General features: G+C 42.8%; 1 protein-coding gene and 1 long non-coding RNA gene across 7 annotated transcripts in view; one reads left to right on the forward strand and one right to left on the reverse strand.

Moving 5' to 3' along the window:
• LOC146581897 (uncharacterized) overlaps positions 1–13,611 on the forward strand; it is a 47,293-nt gene extending 33,682 nt beyond the window's left edge. For all 6 annotated transcript variants that reach the window (XM_085287943.1, XM_085287950.1, XM_085287974.1 and 3 more), the window contains exons 5-16: positions 740–874; positions 974–1,033; positions 4,207–4,356; positions 4,866–4,953; positions 5,520–5,793; positions 5,881–6,376; positions 8,813–10,097; positions 10,327–10,430; positions 10,566–10,728; positions 11,006–11,124; positions 11,222–11,315; positions 11,774–13,611. In XM_085287943.1, coding sequence (XP_085144069.1) covers positions 740–874; positions 974–1,033; positions 4,207–4,356; positions 4,866–4,953; positions 5,520–5,793; positions 5,881–6,376; positions 8,813–10,097; positions 10,327–10,430; positions 10,566–10,728; positions 11,006–11,124; positions 11,222–11,315; positions 11,774–12,216 — 3,411 coding nt within the window. In that variant the 3' untranslated portion in view covers positions 12,217–13,611. The remainder of the gene's footprint in view (positions 1–739; positions 875–973; positions 1,034–4,206; positions 4,357–4,865; positions 4,954–5,519; positions 5,794–5,880; positions 6,377–8,812; positions 10,098–10,326; positions 10,431–10,565; positions 10,729–11,005; positions 11,125–11,221; positions 11,316–11,773) is intronic.
• Positions 13,612–15,497: 1,886 nt separating this feature from the next.
• LOC146581898 (uncharacterized) lies at positions 15,498–21,225 on the reverse strand. The gene is made up of 2 exons (XR_014894023.1): positions 21,126–21,225; positions 15,498–16,483 (listed from the first exon to the last, which is right to left on the reverse strand). It is a non-coding gene; the product is annotated as an uncharacterized LOC146581898 (long non-coding RNA).
• Between the last annotated feature and the right edge of the window lie 2,225 nt (positions 21,226–23,450).

The following is a 23,450-nucleotide window of genomic DNA, read 5'->3' on the forward strand; positions in this document are numbered from 1 at the left end:
TATGGGCAAACCAGTGCTAAAAGGGAGAAATGCATGAATGTGGTTTTTGAGGTGAACCCTCCCTTTAAGCACATTTTCACGCACATTTAAATTAAAAAACTACATTTCAGATTAATTTTAGCTTCCACCCACAAACAGCTTCCAGTATATAAGCTGATTATGTTAAAATAGAAACATTTAGAACAGCAGATTCTTTGTGACTTTGTCAAGAAACTTGTATTGTGTGTCCGTGTGTGTCTGTGTGTGTTGGTGCGTGCCAGTGTCCAGCCCTGCTACAGAAAAGCTGTATTGTCCTGTGCTGTGAAACTGAGTAAATGAGTCCTTGACTGACTGTTACAGGGAAGCACGCAGATAAAGACTGTTTGAGTTTCTGCGATACCAGCTACACACACAGATACACAATCACTTTCAAAGGGCTTTCGCTTCTCTGTCAAGTGCCCAGCTATGAGTCCTCACTGGTCATTCCCTGTTAGTCATATTCCACCACAGTAAAGATCTTTTCCCCCTGCAAACAGCTGTAATGCTCAATAGACATGTACTCAAACACGCCATTGTTAGCCTTTCATACAGAGCTGTAGTTTATTAAACAGGCTCTCAGATATGGTGTTTCCCCAACTGTAAGTAATGATAAACACCTTCACTTCCTTATAAAACAAACAGGTGAGCACATGCCTGAAACGTGCACACACTAACCCTGCTGTCATAAATGTGCTTTTTTTTTTTTTTTCCTCCTCTGCAGCTTCAGCTGAAGCAGGCCATCAAACTGGGCTCTCCACCGTCTCTGATGTGTGTGAAGAGGGCAGAAGATCCTGCGACCATGTCTGAGGATGACGGCCTACCCTGCAGCCCACCAGAATACACAACAGTTCACACGGTCTTGATAAAGACATGCTTTCAATGATGCCTTCCTTCTGTTAGTGCCCCTGAGTTTGGCTCCTAACATTCTTCTCCTTGTTCTTGGTGCGTCTCCCAGAATCAGGCTCAGGCGAACAGTTCCATCAGTCTGGAGGGAATAGACAGCGATGAGGACCGGGTAAGCGTCAGCGCAACGAAAACTAAGATACTGCATTGTTTATTTCATGCTTTGTTCCATTCACAACCGACACATTTACCGACGAGTGAACTTCCACGCTGCGATGCTTTACGATCTGCACCGTGTCCTGCGTGTGGCATTGCAACCAAAACAGCGATTCAAGTAAGATCGATGTGATTTGTTAAAGCCAGGAGGAATCTTTGTGGATGTGTTGGAGCTGTGTGCGATTGCTCCTCATGTGACTGTGGCGGAGAACAAATCTCATGATCCCGTCTAATCACTAAAACGCTGCTCTTGGTTCTAAATAAAAGCCCCTTCATGCAAAGTGACATCTTTCCCTATGTTCCCGCTCTTTGGCGCTCTTTTTCCCCCTCTGTTGCTTTTAGTCTTTTTGTTTCAGCTTTCTCTTTTTTGTATCCTTAAATTGTCGTCCTCCTGACCCTGCGTATAAATCTGCGGTTTAACCAGTGTTACCCAGAATGCCTCATATTCTCCCTAACAATAATTTCAAATGAGTCCTTTTTATGGATCTAGAGAATCACAGTGCCAGTTCACGATAAGGCAAATGTCCCGAGAACATCAATTAGTCTCACTGACTATAATATGGCCTAGAAGCACAGTCAGCAAACTATGACAAAGGAGCCTTTAATGATAGTGTACTTTTAGCAGTTTCAGGCGGGTTTTGGTCATTCTCCCACTGGAAAGAGCCACAAATGGCTGGCTACAATGACAGGCACACAAAACCCTGAAAATATCCCCTTTAAAGTCAATTCCACACACAGGAATGTGGTCAAGGATAGACTGCACTTACAGTGGCACTTTGTGCAGTTTATCCATCCACTGAGAATTCACTAAGACATCAATTGTTTACTTGATTGTGGGTTTTGTTGTTGTTTTTGTTTTCTTTTTTGTTTTTTTCCCCCAGGCTTTATTTAGAAAATGAATTTGATTTATTTGCAACAATCCAGGCTTTGACTCACACCATCGCTGTCAGCATACGTCACTGTGGAGACTTAGGTCTAGGTCAGCCAGTGTTAAATGCATTTACAGTAAATATAAAGAGTGCAGACTTTGTCATCTTTTCACACATACTTGTCTGTAGTTTGTGGATATAAGTTGGTCATTAGAGGAGTTCAGACTGCCTGTTTCTATTAGCAGTGGATGATCAAACTGTGTGTAAGACAAAGAACATCGTTTGAGAATGAGATGATCTGAGAATCATCTCCTGAGTTTATTGTTTCCATTGTGTTGTAAAGTGAAGCCGGCACACAAATGTCTGTAATACTTCCAGATCCCAGCAGGGAGCGACTCTGCTAGTTGCATAGAGAAGCCAGATTGTCCATAGATCAGACATAACATCATAATCACCTGTCTAATATTGTTTTGGTCCCCTGTTTTCTTCCAAAACAGTCCTAACCCATCGAGGAAACACTAGACCCCTGAAACTGTGCTGTGGTATCTGGCACCACGATGAACTTGTCTGGCCAGCACATCCCACAGATGCTTAAGTGGATTTGGAGGCAAAATCAACACCTCAAACTCGTCGTTGTGCTTCTTAAACCATTCCTGAACTATATTTGCTTCGTGACAGGGTCCTTTATCCCGCTGAAAGGGCTCACAGCCATCTATACTGTTTGCATGAAAGGCTGCACATGGTCTGCAGCAGTGCTTAGTTAGGCGGTACGTGTCAAAGCAGGACCCAAAGTTTCCCAGCATCCTCAAAGGTTCCATTAGTGCCATGTATATGAAGCCACCTATTATGTAAGTGAACACTGACAGCGTTAGCAACCAGCTGATTAACAGCATAATCTTTATTGTTATTAGATGAGATCTAGATGAATTAAAAGGAGAATCAATACTGGATATAACATCAGGTGGCCAATTGGAAACGAATGGATACTAACATATAAGGTTACAGTGTATCACTTATTGCAGGTTTAAGGAATCAGTGTTTTTTTAATTGTGAGTCACTGTTTGAGACTCGGTGATGAAACGGTGCTTCAGACATAACATTGGCTCAGCATCCTTTCTCACCATGGAGACTGGAACGTGATTGGCTGTTTACTTCTTTCAGTGTCGTGTTTTTAAATCCTGTACGGACATAAATGGAGAGGCTTATGTTCAACACATATCTGCAGCACAGGAAATAGTTGTCATGTGCCGTCTGTGATAGTGGAAGATGGGCGTGCGTGTGTGTGTGTGTGTGTGTGTGTGTGTGTGTGTCTGTTTGGGTGTGGTCATAACCAATCCTCCAGCTTCTCTTCAAACCTTAAATGGAAGTCTGCAGTTTGACCTCTTCTTCCTCTTTATGTTGCTTTCCCCCTTTCCTTCTCTCTGACCTTCTTTTTCTTTTCTCCAGCCACAGTACATGTTATTCCACTGACCGTGTGTGTGTGTGTGTGTGTTGAGTGTTCAGAGTGCATTCCAATGGTTTCTTTGGCAGTCAGCATGTCTGCTTGTAGTTAAAGCATTAAGAGTCTGCCTCTCTCTCTCTCTCACTCACACACACACACACACACACACACACACACACACACACACACATGGAAACCTATATTTTGTTAAAGAAGTACTGTGTTATGCGATATTTCATGAATATGTTTTAAGGGTAATTTCAGTTAGATCATAAAACAAACCATGTGTTCATACAACACAACACACTTTTTGGTTTACATGCAGAATGAAAACTATGAAATGGTATTTTACAGTCTAACAGATGCAGACAGACATTAGCATGTAGTGTGTGTTGCAGTGTTAAACTGTGTGTGTGTGTGTGTGTGTGTGTGTGTCTTTAGTGGAAGAAGAGCAGTGTTTTTGTGGGTTTCGTGTTGAAATAAGTGAAAAGGTAAGTTTGTGAGAGGTGAGAGAGGTAGGTTTCTGTGATGACAGACTAGTGTTGGTTCTGCAGATAAGGACTGCTCATGTTTGTACAGCTGGACTCCCCCTCTCCTGCTCAGTCTCTGGCTACTTGTTTGCATCCTTGGGGGATTTTTCAATGTTTGTGCTTTTAAGCTTCTTACAAGTGTGGCTGATGTCTGAGAGTTGACCACCTCTATTTGGAACCGTCCCACTTGTGGGGGTGGACAATTGGATGGATGGTCAAATTCTGTCCCCAGAGATCTCTCCTGGTTGAGTGTTGCTAAATGCTAAATGAGTGTTTCCTGTCTTCCCAGCTGTCCTGCGCAGCCTCCAGCAGAGCAGTGAGCCCCCTGGTGGTTCCAGGAGACTTCAGCCAGCCGGCCAGTCCTTTTGTCTGTCTGGATAACTCTGCAGCCAAGCACAAGCTGGCCCTGAGGCAAAAAGCCAGGAGGAGACCTGCCAGTGTAAGAGGGGGAACAAAAGCTCTAGCATGAATAAACACTAATACTCCCATTACTTTAAATGGATCTTTATAGCTTTTCATGGCGTGGCTCTCATTGCATAGAGTCTCTGTTTTGTGATAAAACTGGACCTAACAAAGTAATTCCCCAACTATAAAAAAGAAACCTAAACAGTGGGACAATCAAAGTGATTAGTCAATAGTTTCCCCACATTATCTAAAAACCTTTTTATATGGAGGTTAAACTTAAAGTGAGTGCAGAAAAGTACAGCAGCCAGAGAACGGGTCAGGTGGTCCTGTCTGCACAGGCGTTCGTCCTTCTCAGTCATTCAAACTTTTCAAAGAAGTTACGCTGAGAAAAAAAGTGATTTTACTGATACAAATTCATGAGACCTGTTGCTGTATTGGATGTTATCACATGTGTGCTGCTACAGTTTTCTAGGACTGCTTAGCTGACTGTTCATTGGCGATTGATGATGCTGATGTCACCACAAATGTCTCGTTTCTGTGCAGCGAACAGAGGGGAAAGCAGGGCAAGAGTCTGAGATGGAGGAGAAGCTGACGACCTCCACACCGCTGCAAGACCAGCAGGAGGCAGAAGGTGTGTGCGCAAAGCCCCTAGTTTTCATGTATGGAAGCCTGTGAATGCCAATATTAAAACAAAAGTATTTAATCAAATAGAAGGGTTATAGTCCACATGAGTGCAAAAGATGCATATATGTATTTGTTTAAGTTATTTTGGTAACACTGTAATTAAATGGAATATTACTGTATTTTATGTGAAATTACAATGCAATTATATTTACATACACTTAAACACAAGAATAAGGGGAGAACAAATCAGGTTTTTAAAGGAAACAAAGATATAATTCTACTGTGAGTAATTTTAACTACTGCATAACCTTACAAGAAACCAGACACACATTTTAGTGTAAATAATTTTAATTGCAACAGTTGAATAATAGAAAATCAGTCATGAATATAACTTTACAAAGTTATTTAATATTCATTATATTTATATTTATTTATTCATAATAATTATTATTTTTTATAGATAATTCACACAAATAATAATGAAGTGGTTCATATTGGCTGCCATCAGCTTCCATATCCTTGTTACTTATAAGTCTGATGATAAGATGACACTTTTTTGTGTGTTTGATTCAGAAGTGGCTGATGTTCTGCTGAAACCAGAAGTTGAGAGGGAGGAAAATGAGGAAGAGGAGAGCGAGGAGACGGATCAACCACAACATTCCATACAATCCCTGTTGGGAGATGAGGAGGAGGGAGAAGATGAGTCCGATGCCGAACAGGATGTTTCTCACGGCCCGGACACTTCCTCTCCTCCTGAGCCAAGTCACTCGGAGGAAGAAGACTCCGACAGCCAGCCCCTGCCCTCCTCCAAGCTCAGCTCAAGCGCCTCCTCTCTGGATAGTCCCAGGTGAATAGAAATGGTTTCCTTTTGGTTTTCCTCTCCCAGGAGTGTAGCTTGGTTTGTTTCATCTTATCTCTTGATTTCTGCTTCTAGGGCCACACCAGAGCCCCCTTCTGGCTTGACGGACACAAGCATGGCTTCCAGTGCAGCGGAGAGTAAGGATGTAAGTGACTCTGCATCTGAAAGTGAAGAAGATGGGCTCCAGAACCACGGGGAGGAGGAGAACTCCTTCTTACAGGAGGTGCTGAGCTCTTTGAAGACGCCCCTCGTATCTGCCTCGCTTGATATGAAAACTGAGGGCGCCGTCCTGGAGATGAAGGAGGAAGAGGTCAAAGAAAAGGAGGAAGAAGAGGTAGAAATGGAAGAAGAAGAGGAGGTTAAGGAAGAAGAGGAAGAGGTGGATGAGTCCCTCAGTTCTCAGGCTGCTCCCTCGTGCTCCATGCTGTCAGATCAGACCACGAAGGAAGAGGAGCAGGTTGTCACTTCCTTGTGGCAGCTAGAAGAAGAAGGAGGAGTGGATGCTGAGGAAGAAACGGAGGAGGAGGAAGAGGAGGAAGAACCAGCTGTGGAGAGATTTATTCGATCTGATGTATGAATCTTTGGTTATTTGACATTTTAAATGGATTTTGTGTGGAAGATAAAAGGCCCCATGCCTTCCTCACTTACCCTAAACTCCTCTGACGCTGCTTCGTGAGTGTCTTCATATATTAGGCAGTTTATATGTCAGCCAACGCGCACTGTGGCAGGAACAAAGGGAAGCATATGATGTGAAGCTACAAATGCAGACACGGCCCAAAACTAGAATTAGACTCGCATGAGATGTGAATGTTCCACGCATGGAGAAAATGAGGGAACACAGATTCCAGTGCAAGGGAACTTTAAAAAAATGTTCATCCACTTTATTTTTAAAAATCTAAATAAGGTTAAATTGAATTTCGATTTTTAAATCCAGCATTAACTAAAAGCTTTATCAGAAAGACATTTGTCACTAAAAGCTCTTTCAGATGTGATAGAGGCGTAGAGTTATTATTTTCTCATTTTTAGAACATTTTTATTTAATTACAACTTTTGCTTTTTATTCAGTTTAGTTTCTCTCAGGAAATGGAAAAAAAGGTAAATGCAAGAAAACAGATTTAACATGATCATGGTTTTTTTTGGGGGGAGGCACTATTGCCTCACAGGTTCTGAGTTCAATTCCACCATCAGGCCGGGGTCTTTCTGTGCATGTTCTCCCTGTGTTTGCGTGCGTTCTCTCTGGGTCCTCTGGCTTCCTCCCACAGTCCAAAGACATGCAATTAGTTGGGATAGGTTAATTGGAAATTCTAAATTGCCCATAGGTATGAATGTGAGTGTGAATGGTTGTCTGTCAGGGCTCTAGAGTGCGACCAATTTGGTTGCAAATGCGACCAAATTTTTCAGTGGTGCGACTAAAAAAAAAAAAATTTGGTGGCACCTGTGCGACCAACTGTTCGGGTAACAAAAAAAAAAAAAAAATCTCTGCAACTCTCTGTGTGGTCAACAACAGACACACTTTATCGTGGACTAAACCAATCAGAGATAGTCAGGGGCGGGACCTCTCTGATTGGCCGTGGTCCAGTTGAAAGTGCAGGTGGAAGAGAGAGGTGAGTAGTTTGAATAAGGTGATATCAATTCATTAACGGATTCCACACAAAGACTTAAACACAGAGTGGACCCGACGCATCAGAATCAGCTTTGTCTTTCTCGGCTTTCTCACCCGACAGCCTTTACACGGACACGCTGTTGGAGCTTAGCGATTCTGATACGTCGGGTCCGCTCTGTGTTTACGTCTTTGTGTGGAATCCGTTAATGAACGTGTGTGTGTACTTTAAGAACAGTGTCCCGTCTCAAATCTGTTTTCTGCATTATTCATTTGCTTATTACCCACCAGTCTACCGTTGTTTACAGCGCTGTCTTTTTCTTTTTTCACTTAAATGACCTCGGACAAGAAAGCCTAATTTCTGCTGTTCAATACTGAAGAAATTTAAACTTCTTAAAATCATGCAAAATTGCAGAATATTTTTAAGGTTATCTGCTATAAAAAGCCAGACCAGGAAAATCTCCTTCATGTTTTTCTGTGTTTTATTCTCAGTTACTTTCACATAAAGGCATCTGCTGTGATGTTCACAATTCTGATGAAGTCTCACATGTACCAGTACTGATAAATGATCAGAATTATAATATTTCTGACTGTCTGAGGCTAAATTGAATCGAATCAGGACTTTGAGAACCGGAATCAAATGGATTATGGAAATCAGCAATGATACCCAGCCCTAGTGAGCAGCCTACGCTCGACAGAAGTGGATGTAGCTGTGGGTAATGAGAAAAGATGAAAAGAACGATTGATAACTTTTTTGTTAAGTTAAGGCCTGAACCGTCATAGCCAGTGCTCTGACACAGTGCCATCAATCTTGAAAAAGCACAGTGTATCCAGAAAACACATTATATGCTGCAATAAATGCACAAGTGTCCCCTCTCCCAACTGCCTCTCAGCAACAGACAGCAGCAAACAGGTCGTCAGAGGAGCCGAGATGATGATTAAGTTTAACATTTTCTACAATATTGACAAAGCACTTTAAGCACACGTTTGTTAGTTAATAATTTAGAAATGAATATTGTCTGTATGGACTCCCCCCCCCCCCCCCAAAAGAAAGTGCACATGTAAAACTGCGGTGTTAAGCGATGCGGTTGAAAAATTTGAGTGCGCCTAACTTTTGTGCCGGTACGCCTAAATTTTTAGAGTTAGGCGTACAACCTAACTTTGCAACCCATGTCAAAAAGTTAGTCTAGAGCACTGTCTGTGTTTGTGTGTTAGCCCTGCAACAGACTGGCGACCTGTCCAGGGTGTATCCTGCCTCTCGCCCTAAGGCAGCTGGGATAGGCTCCAGCGCCCCTCGTGACCCTTAAAAAGGATAAGCGGAAGCAAATGGATGGATGTGATCATGTTTTCTTAAATCTCATTCATGCCATTTAGCCACAGTCACATTCCCTTTTTTTCACTTGCTAGGATGAGGAGAAAGGAGAAGAGCAGGCAGTAGAAGTCAAGCCTGAAGAGGACGACAGCGTGCTCTCATGCCAAACTATCAGCCAGGCAGGTGACGACAACGTGGAACAAGAAGATGGGGAGAGTGAGGGAGGGGACGAGGAGGAGGCAATCAAGCTGGAGAAGTCTGAAATGGAGGAGGAAGGGCGGGAGATGAGGGAAGAGGATGAGGAAGTCGAGACGACTGAAAGGACAGAAGTGGAGGAGGCAGAGGAAGCAGTGGAAGGAGAGGAGAGAGGCGCAGAAGAGATGCCTGAGATGCTTCCGGATACGCCGGGTGAAGAAGTTCAGGTGGTGGCGCAGGAGGTGGATGAAGGTGTGGCGCTTGAAGGTGACGCAGTGTGCGCTGTAAAACTCAAAGATGATGATCAAATTCCAGCAGAGATGAGCGATCAAGGACTCACCACGGAGCAGAAGGAGCAAGATTTCAACCAAAACTCTGGAGATGAGACTGAAGAGGGAGAAGACACAGTAGAGGAGGGGGCTGACCTCAGCGTGGGGTTAGACCAATCGGAGAAAGGTGTGGGAGGGAGCCAGAGTGATGCAGATCAAAGCGAACAGGAGCTGGAGAGCGAGGAAGCAACGCCGCAGTCAGACACTAAACAGATGGAGGAGTGTCCGAGTGAAGCCGCAGAACAAGACGACGGCTCCCCCGAGCCGCCTCCTTTGTCCCTGCAGTCACCAAAGAGCGAGGCCAGGAGTCCCACCAAGACCAGCACAGCGATCGTCCACATAAATCTAGTTTCTCCCAGCTCAGAAAAAGCCACGTCTTTATTCCAGCTGCCTCCAGCTGCTGCAGATTCCAGTGACAGCGCCAGTGAAGCGGCTTCACATGACACAGAGTCCACCTCTGCAGATAAAGAGGAAGCTGACGGTGTGGAGGAGGAAGAAGAAGAAGAAACACATCAAGACGCTGCATCTCCTGCACCGGCTGAGGAAAAGACAAGCCAGCCGCCCTGCAGCCCCGATCATACTAAAGTCCGCTTCACGATCGCTCCCGCCTGGCAGAGATCACAAAGTCTGAACCCTCCTCCTTCCCCACCTGCTTCTGTCTCCTCCCCCTTCGCTGTCGCACCATCCAGCTGCGAGGAGCCGGAGACTGTGACCGAGGATTCGGTCACGAAAGCAGAACTGGCGACTTCACCAAAGGTCGAGTTGGTGCTGAGCCCCAGTAGGGTGAAAACCGCCAAACCACAAAGCAGTGTGACACCGGCTCCACCCAAGATCTCTACTTCTGCGAGCATTGAAGGTAAGAGCGCTGAACATGTGTGATGGTAGATGATGAAGCCGTTTTCTGCAGGGACAGGATCCACTTCGGTTGTGTTTAGACGAGGCTGATTTTACTGGACTAGCACGTGCATGCTGTGTATGCTTTAAAGTCAACCTTGCAAACACTGGATGTTTGCTGTCTGAAGTGTCCTAATCTGTATCACAGGAGGGTCAATTATAACCACTTTTTCTTACGCTGCCACCTGCAGAGAGCTCAGTGATTGTAGAGGGAAACCCGGACAATCCCTTCGGAGTTCGGCTGAGAAAGACTTCGGCTCTGCTGCGCTTCAGCTCAGAGGAGGAAAACACAGAGGTGATTGAAAAGCTTTTTAAGGGTTTCTAGGACACTCTGAACTTCTTACCTCTCAAACATGATGCAGGAAACCTGAAACTTTAAGCTTAAATTCATGTCAAATGTATTATTTGTGTTTTATTTATTATCCTTTAGCCTCCGACTGAGTCACAAACTCAGCCACCCAGCTCTAAAGTTGACTCCCCGCAGCCAGTCAGTGTTAAGCCCTCCATCTGTCCACCGGTCAGCATCAAACCTGCGCTGCCTAAGAAGCCAGAGGTTCAAGCTGAAAGTGGAGGGAAACTGAAGCGCGTCTCAGGTGTGTGGCCACGTTCATCTTTACTTAAAGAGGAATTATCATGCTTCTTCTTTGCTTCTGTCATGTATACACTGTGTCAGTGGTGGATGTTCATATTAAACATGGCCACAGCTCAGACTAAAGACCGCTCGAACTGCTCACGGACAAGATCACAGGAGCGCTGCGCAGCCTCGCCGTATTAATCTGCTCGAGCGTAACAATCCTGAACTCGACAAGTGTAAGAAAGCAGCTCGCGAGCCAGCCTGTGGCGTAACAACTGTGTGTGCTGTTAATTTAGATTCAGTTGCGGGCCGCGCTGTTTCTACTGGATCTGATCCTCCCAGCTGGATCTCTGTGGCCAAACAGAAGCAGAAGATCTATAAGGAAAACTCACTGGAGGAGATCACTGTCAAGAAGGTAGACCTACAGAGATGCACAAAAACAGGATGCATGCGTGCAGAGTATGCCGCCACCACGTGATCTGTATGTGACTGTTCTGCTGCTGCTCTTTCAGGAGGACCAAGAGAGAAAGTCTTCACTTCCAACATACGTCTGCTCAGCTGCAAGCAAGGAGCAAGGCACCAAAACAGCTGAAACCAAAGGCAAAGGTCTGCATGCACACACATGCAAACACACACGCAGTCCATTCATTAGGCTCCTTCATCATTTGTGCAGTACCTCAGCAAATGTCTGTTTCACTATGCACTGCTGCCCTCGTCTGGTCAGCCTCTGCTACAGTAGATAAATAATTAACACTTTGTGTTGGAGGCTGATTGTAATGATTGTACATAACAACTTAGCGGAAATCCACACATAAACAATACAGTGTAGAAAACACTAGACACTATCTTGGCCTCACGTGGGTGGTGTACAGTGAAAGGTGGTGTTGCACAACAGCCTGAAGTTAGTATTGAAGTCTTTCAGACTATTTACAGAGGTCAGAAGTAAATAGTCTGTGAGCTTTAACTTTAAAATACATTTCTGTCAAAGTCTCTCCTCGGGTTTATTGTTTATGTGTGTGTGTGTGTGTGTGTGTGTGTGTGTGTGTGTGTGTGTTTTCTCGCAGGGGCTCATTTGGAGATGAGCAAGCCGTCAGTGTCTCCAGACAAGGAGGCCAGAAGGCCTTTCTCTCCTCCGACTCCAGTGCCGCCTCAGCCTTTAAAATCCCAGCCCCTCCCCTGTGTTGCCCCCAAACCCTATGTCCCACCACCCCAAGCAAAGTATCCACCACAACCTAACCCCCCTCAGCGATGCCTGTCAACACCAGACGCTCCAAAATCTCCTGCTACTCCGTCATCTCCCTCTAAAACTCCGCTCACCTGCTCCCCATTTCCATCGAGGACCGCCTCGGAAAAGCCCGTCCTTAGAGCGCCGGGGCTTCCTGGACAGACGCCGCCCTCCCAGCGAAACCTGCCTCCCACAACTCTGGCCCAGGACGAGCCCCCCTGGATGGCGCTGGCCAAGAAGAAAGCCAAAGCCTGGAGCGAGATGCCCCAGATAGTCCAGTGACAGGCCAGGTCAGATTTAGAGAAACCACGCCCCCCGTGGGACCTGAAAGGCTCCAGGATGGAGCAGAACCGGTTTGCACACAAATATCTTTTAATCCTGAGCTTCAGGCTTTAGATTGGTGTAAAATGCCCAGCTCCACAGCTGAAGGCAGGCTCTTTTTTACTCCTTCATTTCTGTTTTCTAAATGACACGGTAGGACCCCGAAAGTTAACGCGTCTTACTCGAGGAGGATTTTTTTTTTTCTTTGTTTGTTTGGTTGCTTTTAAAGATTCGTAGTTTGGGATGAGGTGCCGGAATGAGACACCTGCAGCCTCACACCAGTACGTTTTAACTTTAACTCGGATGAATCCACTTCACATCACTAAACATTTCAGGAAAGGGAGCACAGAGATGTTTTTTTTTTTATATGAGAACACTTCATTTACCCAGAACGATGATAAAGTAACAGAAAAAATCTTCTGTTCGTTCTTAAGAATGGACCTACACGATGCTGCCGGCCTGTGTGTGTGTGTGTGTGTTTATTATAAGGCAGGTATAAATGCTGATATATTTGAGGAAAATGGAATAGTCCGTGGTCTGAGAGTGAGATGAGGATTAAATCCAGAGCTGTTCTTTGTTTTTAAATCTACTTTAAGAGAAGCACGTCCAATCAGGTCCGTGGACACTCGTCCGTGTAAATTATATTTTTTCATTTTCACTTTTGATATTTTTGAATTCTTTTTGATATTTTGATCAACTCCAAGTATCCTGCAGAAATCTCCCAAACCCCGCCCCCAAAAAGCTGATAATCAGTGAGCGCTGCCGCTGCGTTCAGTCATCTGTTTGAAATTGTTTAATGCATCGCTGCGTTGCAGAGTGTTGTCGACTATGAATCCTTTTCCAGTGTAAATGAAACATAAGTATAAAGCTACTTAGGCACTTAGAGCTGGGTTTGCTGCTGGATGCGTCGTCTGTGTCGTTTCAGTGTGTCTGGCAGTAAGCATATGCAGATATGTGATACTCGTTTTGTATTGCCTTTTGAGAATTTGTCTTGTACATAATAATGCGCAGTAAAGAACAAATTATAAAGCATGTTTCTGTGTTTGTTTGTTTGTACATCAGAAGTGGAGCAAACAAATATGACCGGTGTGTCCGACGCTCGCAGGCTGGGCACACCGGTACAGCATTTTCATTCCCCGGACTTTGACATTATCCAGATTCCTTTCCACGGCCTGGTTGTGTTTTCACCTTCACATAATGGTTTTAGGCTTTAAAACAGACACCCTACCACCCCCACAGGCCTAATAGTGGTTTGGTCCACTGCTAATCCCTAACTCTTTAACTTTGCAGATTTGATCTTAAAGGATGTGTGACCTGTTGTTCTTTATTTCCTGTAGAATAAAACTTCAGTTTGGTTGTGTGTATTTTCTTAACATCCATCACATCCTCACATTTCACTATGGCAGCCATATAGTTGCGGATCAGCCACACCACCTAATGGTTCTGGAAGCAGGAGGCGTCTTTGTGAGTTTCAGTAGTAGTTTTGGTAGCTTTTTTTCTTCTTCTTCTTCTTCACTCTCTCCATGTGTCATCACATTTAAACCTTTTCAAGCAAAAACAGGAAGTGAATCATAAGAAGGCTTTAACTTCTTTGGCTGGTTTGTGTTTGTAGACAGATGATGGCATCTCAATAAAATCAGAACCGTGCATACACACCAACGACGCCTTTACAGGTTTGTAGTCGAAGATAAAAAAACACACAATGAAGGTCAGGGTTAGCTGACAGTGTGGTCTCCGGACTCAAAGTCTTTAACTGGGATGTAAGTGCTGCTCAGGACTGACTGAGATCAAGCTCACAGTCGGTGTTTTGTCAGGTTGTTTGATGGGATGCATGTTTACAGTGACTGCTTCCTTACTGAACTGCATCAGGAGCACTATCTCAGTGTCCCTTTAAGGCTCAAGATCACAGAAATTTAAAAAAAGTGAAAAGAAATTTCATTTAATGTTTAAAATATGAATGAAAACCAACCAAGTATGAGTTTTAAAATATTGGCAACAAAACAGATAAAATGAGTGCTCACTGGTATAGTCTGCTGACCATATTAAGCCAGTTCTCATCCAGCTCCACATTCTCAACATATCCAATACAAGATTTTGCTCCTCTGCCTTTGAAAGCTCTCTGACTTGGCACAACGTCATCTTTCCTCCGCTCAGCTTCAGCTGCTCTCCTGACAGCGCCTCACTTCAGACTTGTTGGCTCATATCAGAAGCTCAAAACACATCTGTTTACATCAGCACGCCAGCTAAAAACATGTTTCACATATTTACAATCATTTTATTTTCAATTGCTTTTAATGCCGTTGTTATTGTTAATTTTTGCACACAGACGACTCAGATGTGCTTCTTGTAACAGACTGATGCCTTCCTAACTATCAATCCTCTTACTGTAAGCATCAAACAAGCAAAGAAATGGGATTAGATTCTAAACTAGTGGAATTATTGCAGATGGAAAATAGCTTAATGTGAAAATTAGTCCAGAAAACACAAGCGAGTCGATCCCACTGTGGGTGATTTATGGCAGAGTGGACTGATCAAACACTCGAGACGTCGATCTGTACAGTAGGGTAACATATTTTTTTTCCCTGCATTGTTTAAGTGAAACTTAGGCTCATTTTTCAAGCAAAAACTTTTCTTTAATTTCTCCCAAACGCGGCCTCATGGACTCACTTGACCGTCTTGGCGTGTACGCATGCCTGCAAACATGTGGCCTTTATTTGTTTGTGTGCCTTTCTCCTTGTGTGTGGCCAAAATGTGAGCCAAATGTTTGTGCGCGCCTGCTCACATGAACGGGTGTGAGCGGGCCGCTTGCATGCGTATGATTGATGGTTGCCTTTTGTTTGCGCACAGGAAGCTGTAATCAACTCCCCAGATGTCTTTTCTGGGCGAGTTAGGTAACACCGCGGCTGCCCTACTTCTGATACACGCACTACAGCACACATGCAAAGTGGACCCGCCAAGATGTACAGTGCGTGTGTGAGTCCATGCCAGGTATCCATAGTGATGACAGCTGGGTGCTGATCTTCTCATTTACAGGTTATATAACCAACGGAGTTGGCAGGAGTCAGAGGCACAGAGGTGAGGAGGTGGGTGGAGGGGCAGTGGTATTGAGGTCGACTCGGGGAACTACAGTTTCTAAGAAGTCACCGAAAAATCCTCCTGCTCTGAAACTCTTACTGCTATAAAGATATCATCATAAATTTGGACGTTCACTTACACAGGAGTGATGAGTAGAACACAACAAAGCCTTTAAAAGTGTTTTATTGACTAGTGTAACTTTATATTGTGTGGCCAAGTTGATCTCTGGGCAACAGAGCGTGATGTAAGTTGGTCTGTTGAACTGGATCATAAAATTACTTCAAATATTATAAATGTGCAAAGATTTAAACATAAATATTTTCTGACTAAAAGTCTCACGTCGTAGTTCTCAGTAGGAAAAGGGTGGAGCGTCCACTCTGAGTTCCTGCTCCATGTGGAAGAGTTTAAGTATCTCATGGTCTGAGGGGACAGTGGAGCATGAGGCTGACAGACTGGTGTTGCATAATGGTTAATATCTGGTGTTGCGATTGTTCTTTTGTGTATGTGCCTACAGAGAGAAATGTTCAGCCAGTGTAAACATGCTTCCATGCAGTGCTCCATGATCCCGACTGCACGATCCTCGACATGAGCGTCATTGTGCATCGATCCAATGCTGATTGGTGGATAGAGTGATCTGACAGCAGATGCTCTCTGCAGGTAGACAGACAAGCCGTGGGCAGAGGTTTCCACTACTAAACCATCCTTTCCTGTTAACCAGTGATGGTGATGTTGTACTTGTTGTTGTAGTGATGAGAAAGCTGAACGTGAAATGAAATGAAGCTGTTGATCTACCTTCCTGTCCCCATCTATGCTGAAAATTATGTGTAGGGATTAGGTAGGGTCTCAAAGAGCAGCCGCTTCTTCCCCACATTGAAAGGAGCCAGTGGAGGTTGTTTGGGTTTGAGATCAGGATGTTTTCTGGGAACCGTCTAGGTATGGCACTGTGGGCATGTACCACCAGGAGGAGGACCCAGGACAAGCTAGAGAGAGAACGTCCTTCAGGTGACTTGACTTTCATCTGGAAGAGCTGGTGAAGTTGGGTAGGGGATGTTTGGGTGCCCCTGTTTGGACAGCTGCACCAATGAACACCACTGGTAAAAGAGCTCAAAATGGATGGATGGCATTTTACAATATTGCAAAGCAGTGAAATAACCTGTGAACACAAGATTTCCCTGTCATTAACTTATGACATTTGCAAATACAATGTTTCTGTCAAGGTACTGCTGTGTCGCAGCATGGAGGGCTCAAACAGGGGAAGCTGACTGAAAGCAGCAACTTTATTGCTGAAAATAATTCTACACGTTTACAGGAAACCAAACTGAAAACTAGGAACTAGAAATAAGAAACTAAAAGCAAAAAACTAAGGAACTAAACAAGGAAATGGAGAACTAGGAATTTAGTAGGAGCCCACAAGTTACACAAAGCAAAGAGGGTGTACAATGCAACAATGGACAGAGGAACGCTCAGGGCTAAAATACACAAGCGAGTAACGAGGGAATGGGGAAACAGGAGGGAAACACAGCTGGGGCTAATAAGACATAATGAGACATAGGGGAAGCAAAATACTGAACACAGGACACGAAACTATCAAAGTAAAACAGGAAAACACAAGACGGGCATGGAGACACAGGCATGTCAAGGAGGCGTGGCTGACTGGGGAGACAGGAAACATAGAGACAGGGACGACTAGACATGAAAAGTGGGACATGAGAACAGAAACGAAACACAGGCTAAGATGATTACTGAGAGCTTAAGAAAAAGGATAAACAAAACCAAGAACAATAATAAACAAATAATATTAAACCAAAAACACCGTGACAGTTTCAGGTCCAGAACACTCAGTTTTGGTCTCCACCAGCCAAGTTCTTTAGTTTTTCCTGATCAGGAGTCTGTTTTTGTTGTTGTTTTTTTCTTCTTAGTAACTGAAATTTGAATTTAATTAAATTTAATTAATCATGATATGTGCTATTGTCACATGGCTGTTTTAAGTGACAGTTAGATACTGTTTGCTTACCTTTAGTGTCTGTTATGCTAAAGATGCTGAGAAGCCAGCTGTTGACTCCTCTAGCACCATCCTACCCACACAGCCTCAGCTGCCACCAGCAGGAGGAGCTGGCAAGCTGTTTGGGAACCTCTTTGTTGCGACCAGATTGAAAGCTGTTTACCATTGCAATTTTGGTTTAAGCCTGTTTTTCACTCGGCCCCTACCTCAGGTAATGTCACAGTTTTACAGATGAACCCTGCAAAGCAAGCTAGCTAACAGTACCATTAGCTAAAATAAACCAAATAACAAAGACTAAGACTGCCGGCTAAAGACTTAAAAAATTAGTTCACAGACCAGTGGGTGACATCACAATGGACAATGGACAATCTATGCTATTAAATCATGTCTATTGCTAACAGCTGCCTGATTTCAGTGAAATCATGCTAATGGAAGTGGTGATGTTAACCCAAAATGAAAACATTTACAGAAAAGACGTGTAAACACCCTCCAGCGTTCTATACAAACCTTTGAGTAAAACTTTTATGAAGATTCATTGCTACAGGCACTTACGAGCTTTGAATTTAATGTTTATCTAAAAATATTAAAGATTGCTGACTGCAGACGTATTAATACTGCCGTTTACAGTTTTAAATAAATCTGATATTACTCTGAGATCGTCACATATAAGCTGATACATATTTACAACGTGTGTTTGGATTTGTCAGACCGCTCTGACCTCGCTCAGACTTTTGTGTGCAAACTGTAATGAGCCCAGTTTGCATGAGGTCAAATTCTCTAGCTGTCATTTTTTCCAGTGACCTTATATCTGAGAATTTGATCACCACTGTGACTCTGAATTTCAATTAACACGAGTATGACAATCCTGGCTGGTTTACGCTTGCAGGGAAAGCTGACCTGTTCTCCTATCAGTGAACTCTTTGTTTCCACTCGTGGACCGAGGAGGTTAAATTATCTCCCCTCCTTCCAGTTTCTGTCTTTTTTTTTTTTTCTTTTTCTGATCATATTTCATCACAAAAAAGCTGGAACACTTACTCAGTCATTTATCCAGAGGGGCTAAATGAGCAGTTTTACATACTCTAGTGGACTTCAGAAGATGCTACTTATATTTATTCAGGTCTGTGTCATGCTCTGTTAGTGGCAAAATCTATGAATGGAAGTGGAAACTGAAACCCTGCATTGATAGTAACTGATATTTATCTCTATGTGTAACAACTTTTAAATAACTTAGATCTTCAAACGAATTAAATGGACTTGACACAAACAAGGTAGGAAGTGCTGGGACAAGTGGGATCTTCATTTTGGATCTTTTTCAATAAAAATAACAATTTTTATTCAAATTGTTTGATCTATTTAACCTCTTAGTCCGACAGATTGATTTCTTTTTTTATACACTGCTAATTTCATTTACAAAGATTTTGTTTTTGCACTTTATTCAACTCCTGCTACATCTTGTGTGCTTTTGCAGTGTTTTTCTGTTTGTCTGTGTTTTCTTTAGTGTCTGTTCGTTTGACCTCTCAGGGCCACCGTAACATATAAGCAACAAATTGAATCTGTGGCCTTTCATCCAGTTATGTTTGATGTCGGGAACAGACGCACAATCCTCCCCCCAGTATTGTACTGATGTAGCTAACAGTGTTGCGCAGCTTTTAACAGAAGGTCACATTTACAGAAATTTAATAACTTTCTCAGACTGCGGAGGAAGGCCTGCTGTTCTTTACTCCGATGATGAAAACACAGTAAATATTTATTAGAGGAATTAGATTTCCATTTAAGCTGGTTATTGTGAGAAATTCTTGACTCTGAGTTCTTGATGCCAGAATACATTGGAATCATTCCTTATGTGATTGCACTAAGCTGTCTGCAGTGTAATTATATTGAAGAGCTATCTCTTTTTAAGTTTGACTGTCTGACGTATATTTGCTTTGCTTGCATAAACAGTTGTTGCGTCTGCCCAGCTTCCCCTCTGTCTCCATCTTTCAGCTCAGTGTTAGCAGTTTGCATTATTCAAACATATCGGAGACTTGGTGTCACTTTCACAGGTGTTGGCTACAAAACCAAAAAATCTGGACTTTTTTTTTCTCTCTAAAATCTCTAGTGTCTCTTACATACAGTATATGTATATTGCATACATCTCTGCACTAGGGCTGTTCGATATAACGATATATATCGGATGACGATATAAAAACGTCTATCGCTTCATTTTATGCTATTGTTTGTTTCGTGGTGTCGCAAAATAAACTGTTTATGACAATATTTTTTCACTGTTTTGATGGTCACTGTAGTGGCTATATTCATTTCTTAAAGTTCTCTCTTTCTCTTATATTTTATATAACCACACTACGGACGGACAAGCGCCTGTTTTTATGCGTTGTGGTTAGCAACAACGACGGTAAAACCATCGCGTGTCCGCTTGTTTATTTTCCATATAAACCTTTCACAATAAAGCTCAAGATCCTGTTGAGACTTTTCAAAATAAACTGAATCACATGAAAGAGTATGCAGAGTATTTACGGATGAGAAGTAAAAAAGAGCCGTCAGGTGCTAAAAAATAAACCTTAGACTCAAACGTTAGAACAGGCTTTTCCCTGCAGCACGCCGTGTAATAAATACTCACAAAGAAAACGGCGGCCGTTACAACTTATGTCTAAAAATGTATCGTTTCATGCATCGGTTAAAACACTCGACTCCAGGTACACGACACCCAGCTGGAAACACTTCACGCAAGTCGAGCTGCCCGAAATTCACAGAAAATGTTAAATTTTTGTGATTTATATCGTTATTGGGACGATGGATGTCTTATATCGGGATATGAGATTTTGGTCATATCGCACAGCCCTACTCTGCACCGAATCATACTTTTTATTAATCTCTGTCTCTCTTCCACAGCATGTCTTTATCCTGTCTTCCTTCTCTCACCCCAACCAATCACAGCGATGGCCCCGCCCCTTCCTGAGCCTGGTTCTGCCGGAGGTTTCTTCCTGTTAAAAAGGAGTTTTTCCTTCCCACTGTCACCAAAGTGCTTGCTCATAAGGGGTCATATGATTGTTGGGTTTTTCTCAGTATGTATTATTGTAGGGTCTACCTAACGCTCCTTTACTGGATCAGCCATTTAGGTTTGACTCAGTTAACCTGATAACTTGAACTGCTGTTAAAGAGCGATTCAATTTACTAACTGTGTTACTGGTTAGCTAACTGATAATATATAACTGCATCTCTCTCACTCTTCCACTGACAGTGCAGTCTGCACAAATGTGGATCCGAGGTGTTCCACTGCTACCCCATGGTAGCTCTAAATGAGTTCATATCAAACACTGATATGTAGAGTTGGATAAAATGATGCAGCAGCAGCAAACACATGGACATTTCATTCTCTGAAATGAAAATCATTGTAGAAGAGCTTTCCCATTATAATCCGCCGTAATGCTCTTATTATGAAGGGCAAGCGGGAACGTGATACTTCCGGTCGAACTACGATCGGCAATTAACGATCCTCATAACAAATTGTCCGCTACAAACTCTGTATTATCAAGTAAACAATCACAAGCACCACATACAACATACAGAGAAGCTCTGATAAGACAGGAATGACGTTATGGACATGACAGACCGTACATGCGTCAAGTAAAGCTAAACCAGGATAAGCTAACAAACATAAATTAGCATATGAAAAGGGGATGACCTCCCGCGTTGCACCCCGCTCCAACTGTGAACTAACATTAGCTCCTAAATGGTAAACATAGTACTGTATCAGAATAAACAAAGGCAAAATGCAACACAGGTTAATACTCACTTATCATTCACACATAACATCCCAGAGGAATCAGTGCACCCCCACCGGACCAACACTGCTCATCCAACATTAAACTGCCCACCTTACTAACCGGATGATGTCACCAAACGGTGGGCTGGCCCAAACTGACAGAAGATTGAATATTAAATGACCAGTAGATAAACTTATATAAACTTATAAACAACAATAGCATTATTCTATGAACTTTGGGGCCTTTTATACACTCTATAACCCTATATTAATCTTGTATGACATAGGCAAAATTGTAGCACCTGGGTATCCATAATAAAAGGGATGGTTGAGTGACATTTACATATGTAAAAAGCTTTACTTACTTAATTTCTGATCTTTAAATGAAGTAACTGTCACGGACCCGGTTCCGGGGACTCGGGGTCCGTGAGCAGTGTGGACTATAATTATTATTATTATTATTATTATTTTGTGATGTGTGTGTTTAACCGGTGTGTTCCTGCGTTGTGTCTGATAATAAAAAGTAAAAGAAAGAAAGACCTCCAAGTAAGTAGCTTGCCCACTCCAGCTTCTCTCCCACAGGGGAATTGTAGAAAAGGGCCTGCATTTATTTTTACATTAAACATAAAGTATGAATTTACACGTAACATATTTGACATAAGATTAAAAAAACAACAACATGAAATCCAACATACCTAATAATAAAAGGTAAAAGAAAGAAAGACCAAGTAAATAGCTTGCCCACTCCAGCTCCTACGACCAAATACAAACAGTGGGGAAGAGGTACTCTGTGGCAGGTCACCAAGCTGACACACTGCTAACAACTTTACAGCACCATTGTTAATATAGCTTTATGGTAGCTTTACGAATATTATGACATGAAACTGTTATCTTTGTGCAGATTTCACATTGTCTAAGAAATATATACTTTTCTCCTGTCCAAGATAGCTTTAAATATATCATTTATGCTTGGGAACCAAATTACGATATTTTAGAAATCTCTAGTAGGCAGAGTTAAGATCAAAGACACTGAAGACGTCAAAGACGGAAAAGGATTTAAGTTAAAACCGAGCCCATAAATACCACTCTGTAACAGCGGATTTTCAAACGCTAGCTTTAAGAAAGAGACAATTTATCAGCAAACAAATAGATATTAAAATGGGCAATAATTCATCAACCGTCACCAACACACAGTCAGGGACACAGGAGACAGCTCCTGAACCTGAATCCAAGCCCAAGAATCAAAAATGCAAAAAATTGCTTGGGTGCTTGTGTCCGTGCTGTGTGGGTACAGACGACTCTGACACAGAGGACACAAAACGTGTTGTTTCACAACAAAACTTGCAGAATGTGAACAACATGGTTGTAAATGCCACTGGTATCACTATTCACACCCAATATAAAACTACTGCCAGTATTAATCAAACACACATCTTAAACAACCTGCAGATAAAGCCCCCATTGGGTTTGATGTAGTTTGTGTTAATCCTGGAAAACTAATTGGGACTTTAATTGGACTTTAATTTAATTTAATTGGCTATTCTTAAAATTTAAAACCTCTGAAATCCCTTGGAATGGTAGATGTGGCAGATGGCCGCCCTTCATTTAGCCTGGTTCTGCCGGAAGTTTCTCCCTTTTAAAAGGGAGTTTTTCTTCCCCACTGTCGCCTAGTTCTTGCTAAGAGGGGTTTGCCTGTTGGGTTGTTTTTTTTAAATAACTTTTAAAAAAAAAAGTTAACAGCTGGGATTGGCTCCAGCACCCCCCGCGACCCTGAAAAGGATAAGCGGTAGCGAATGGATGGATGAAAAAAAGTTAACCTCAATAAAAGTTTTTAAATTTTACGCTTATTTCTGTTTGTTTTCATTGTCTGCAAGTTATTTGTTATTCAGTTTAAACTGTGGGTAAAAAATGCTGTGCTGTCATGTGACCTGCTCTCTCATGTGTGTGTGTTTCTTGTTTTGCATATATTTCAACCCAGCTACAAGAATTCATACTGATAACTGCAACATGTGGAACAAACGTGGAACAAATCAAACTGTGAACACAGTTGGTCACATCTAAACGCAGGCGCCTCATTGGTCAGTTCTACACGTCTGCGTGTAAAGTGATCTCAGAGCAGCAAGCTCTGCACCCACACTCAGACACCTCCAAAAACCCAGTGTTTTATTTTGTGCAACTACTTCCGGTAGTTGCACAAAATGCAACTAACGGAAGTAGTTGCACAAAATGACAGCAGTTGAAATTACTGCAGCCATGTGCAATAAATTTGCACTGTTGTTGCCTACTAAATAGTCATTTTAAAGAAGGGCTTGCTCCACCTCCTTGAGACAGCCTTCTCTTACTTGTAATTACTTG

This window comes from Mchenga conophoros, linkage group LG2 (assembly GCF_057382185.1).
Source record: "Mchenga conophoros isolate Kocher_MC1m ecotype Shallow Benthic linkage group LG2, M_conophoros_male_GT1.1, whole genome shotgun sequence".
NCBI lineage: Eukaryota > Metazoa > Chordata > Actinopteri > Cichliformes > Cichlidae > Mchenga > Mchenga conophoros.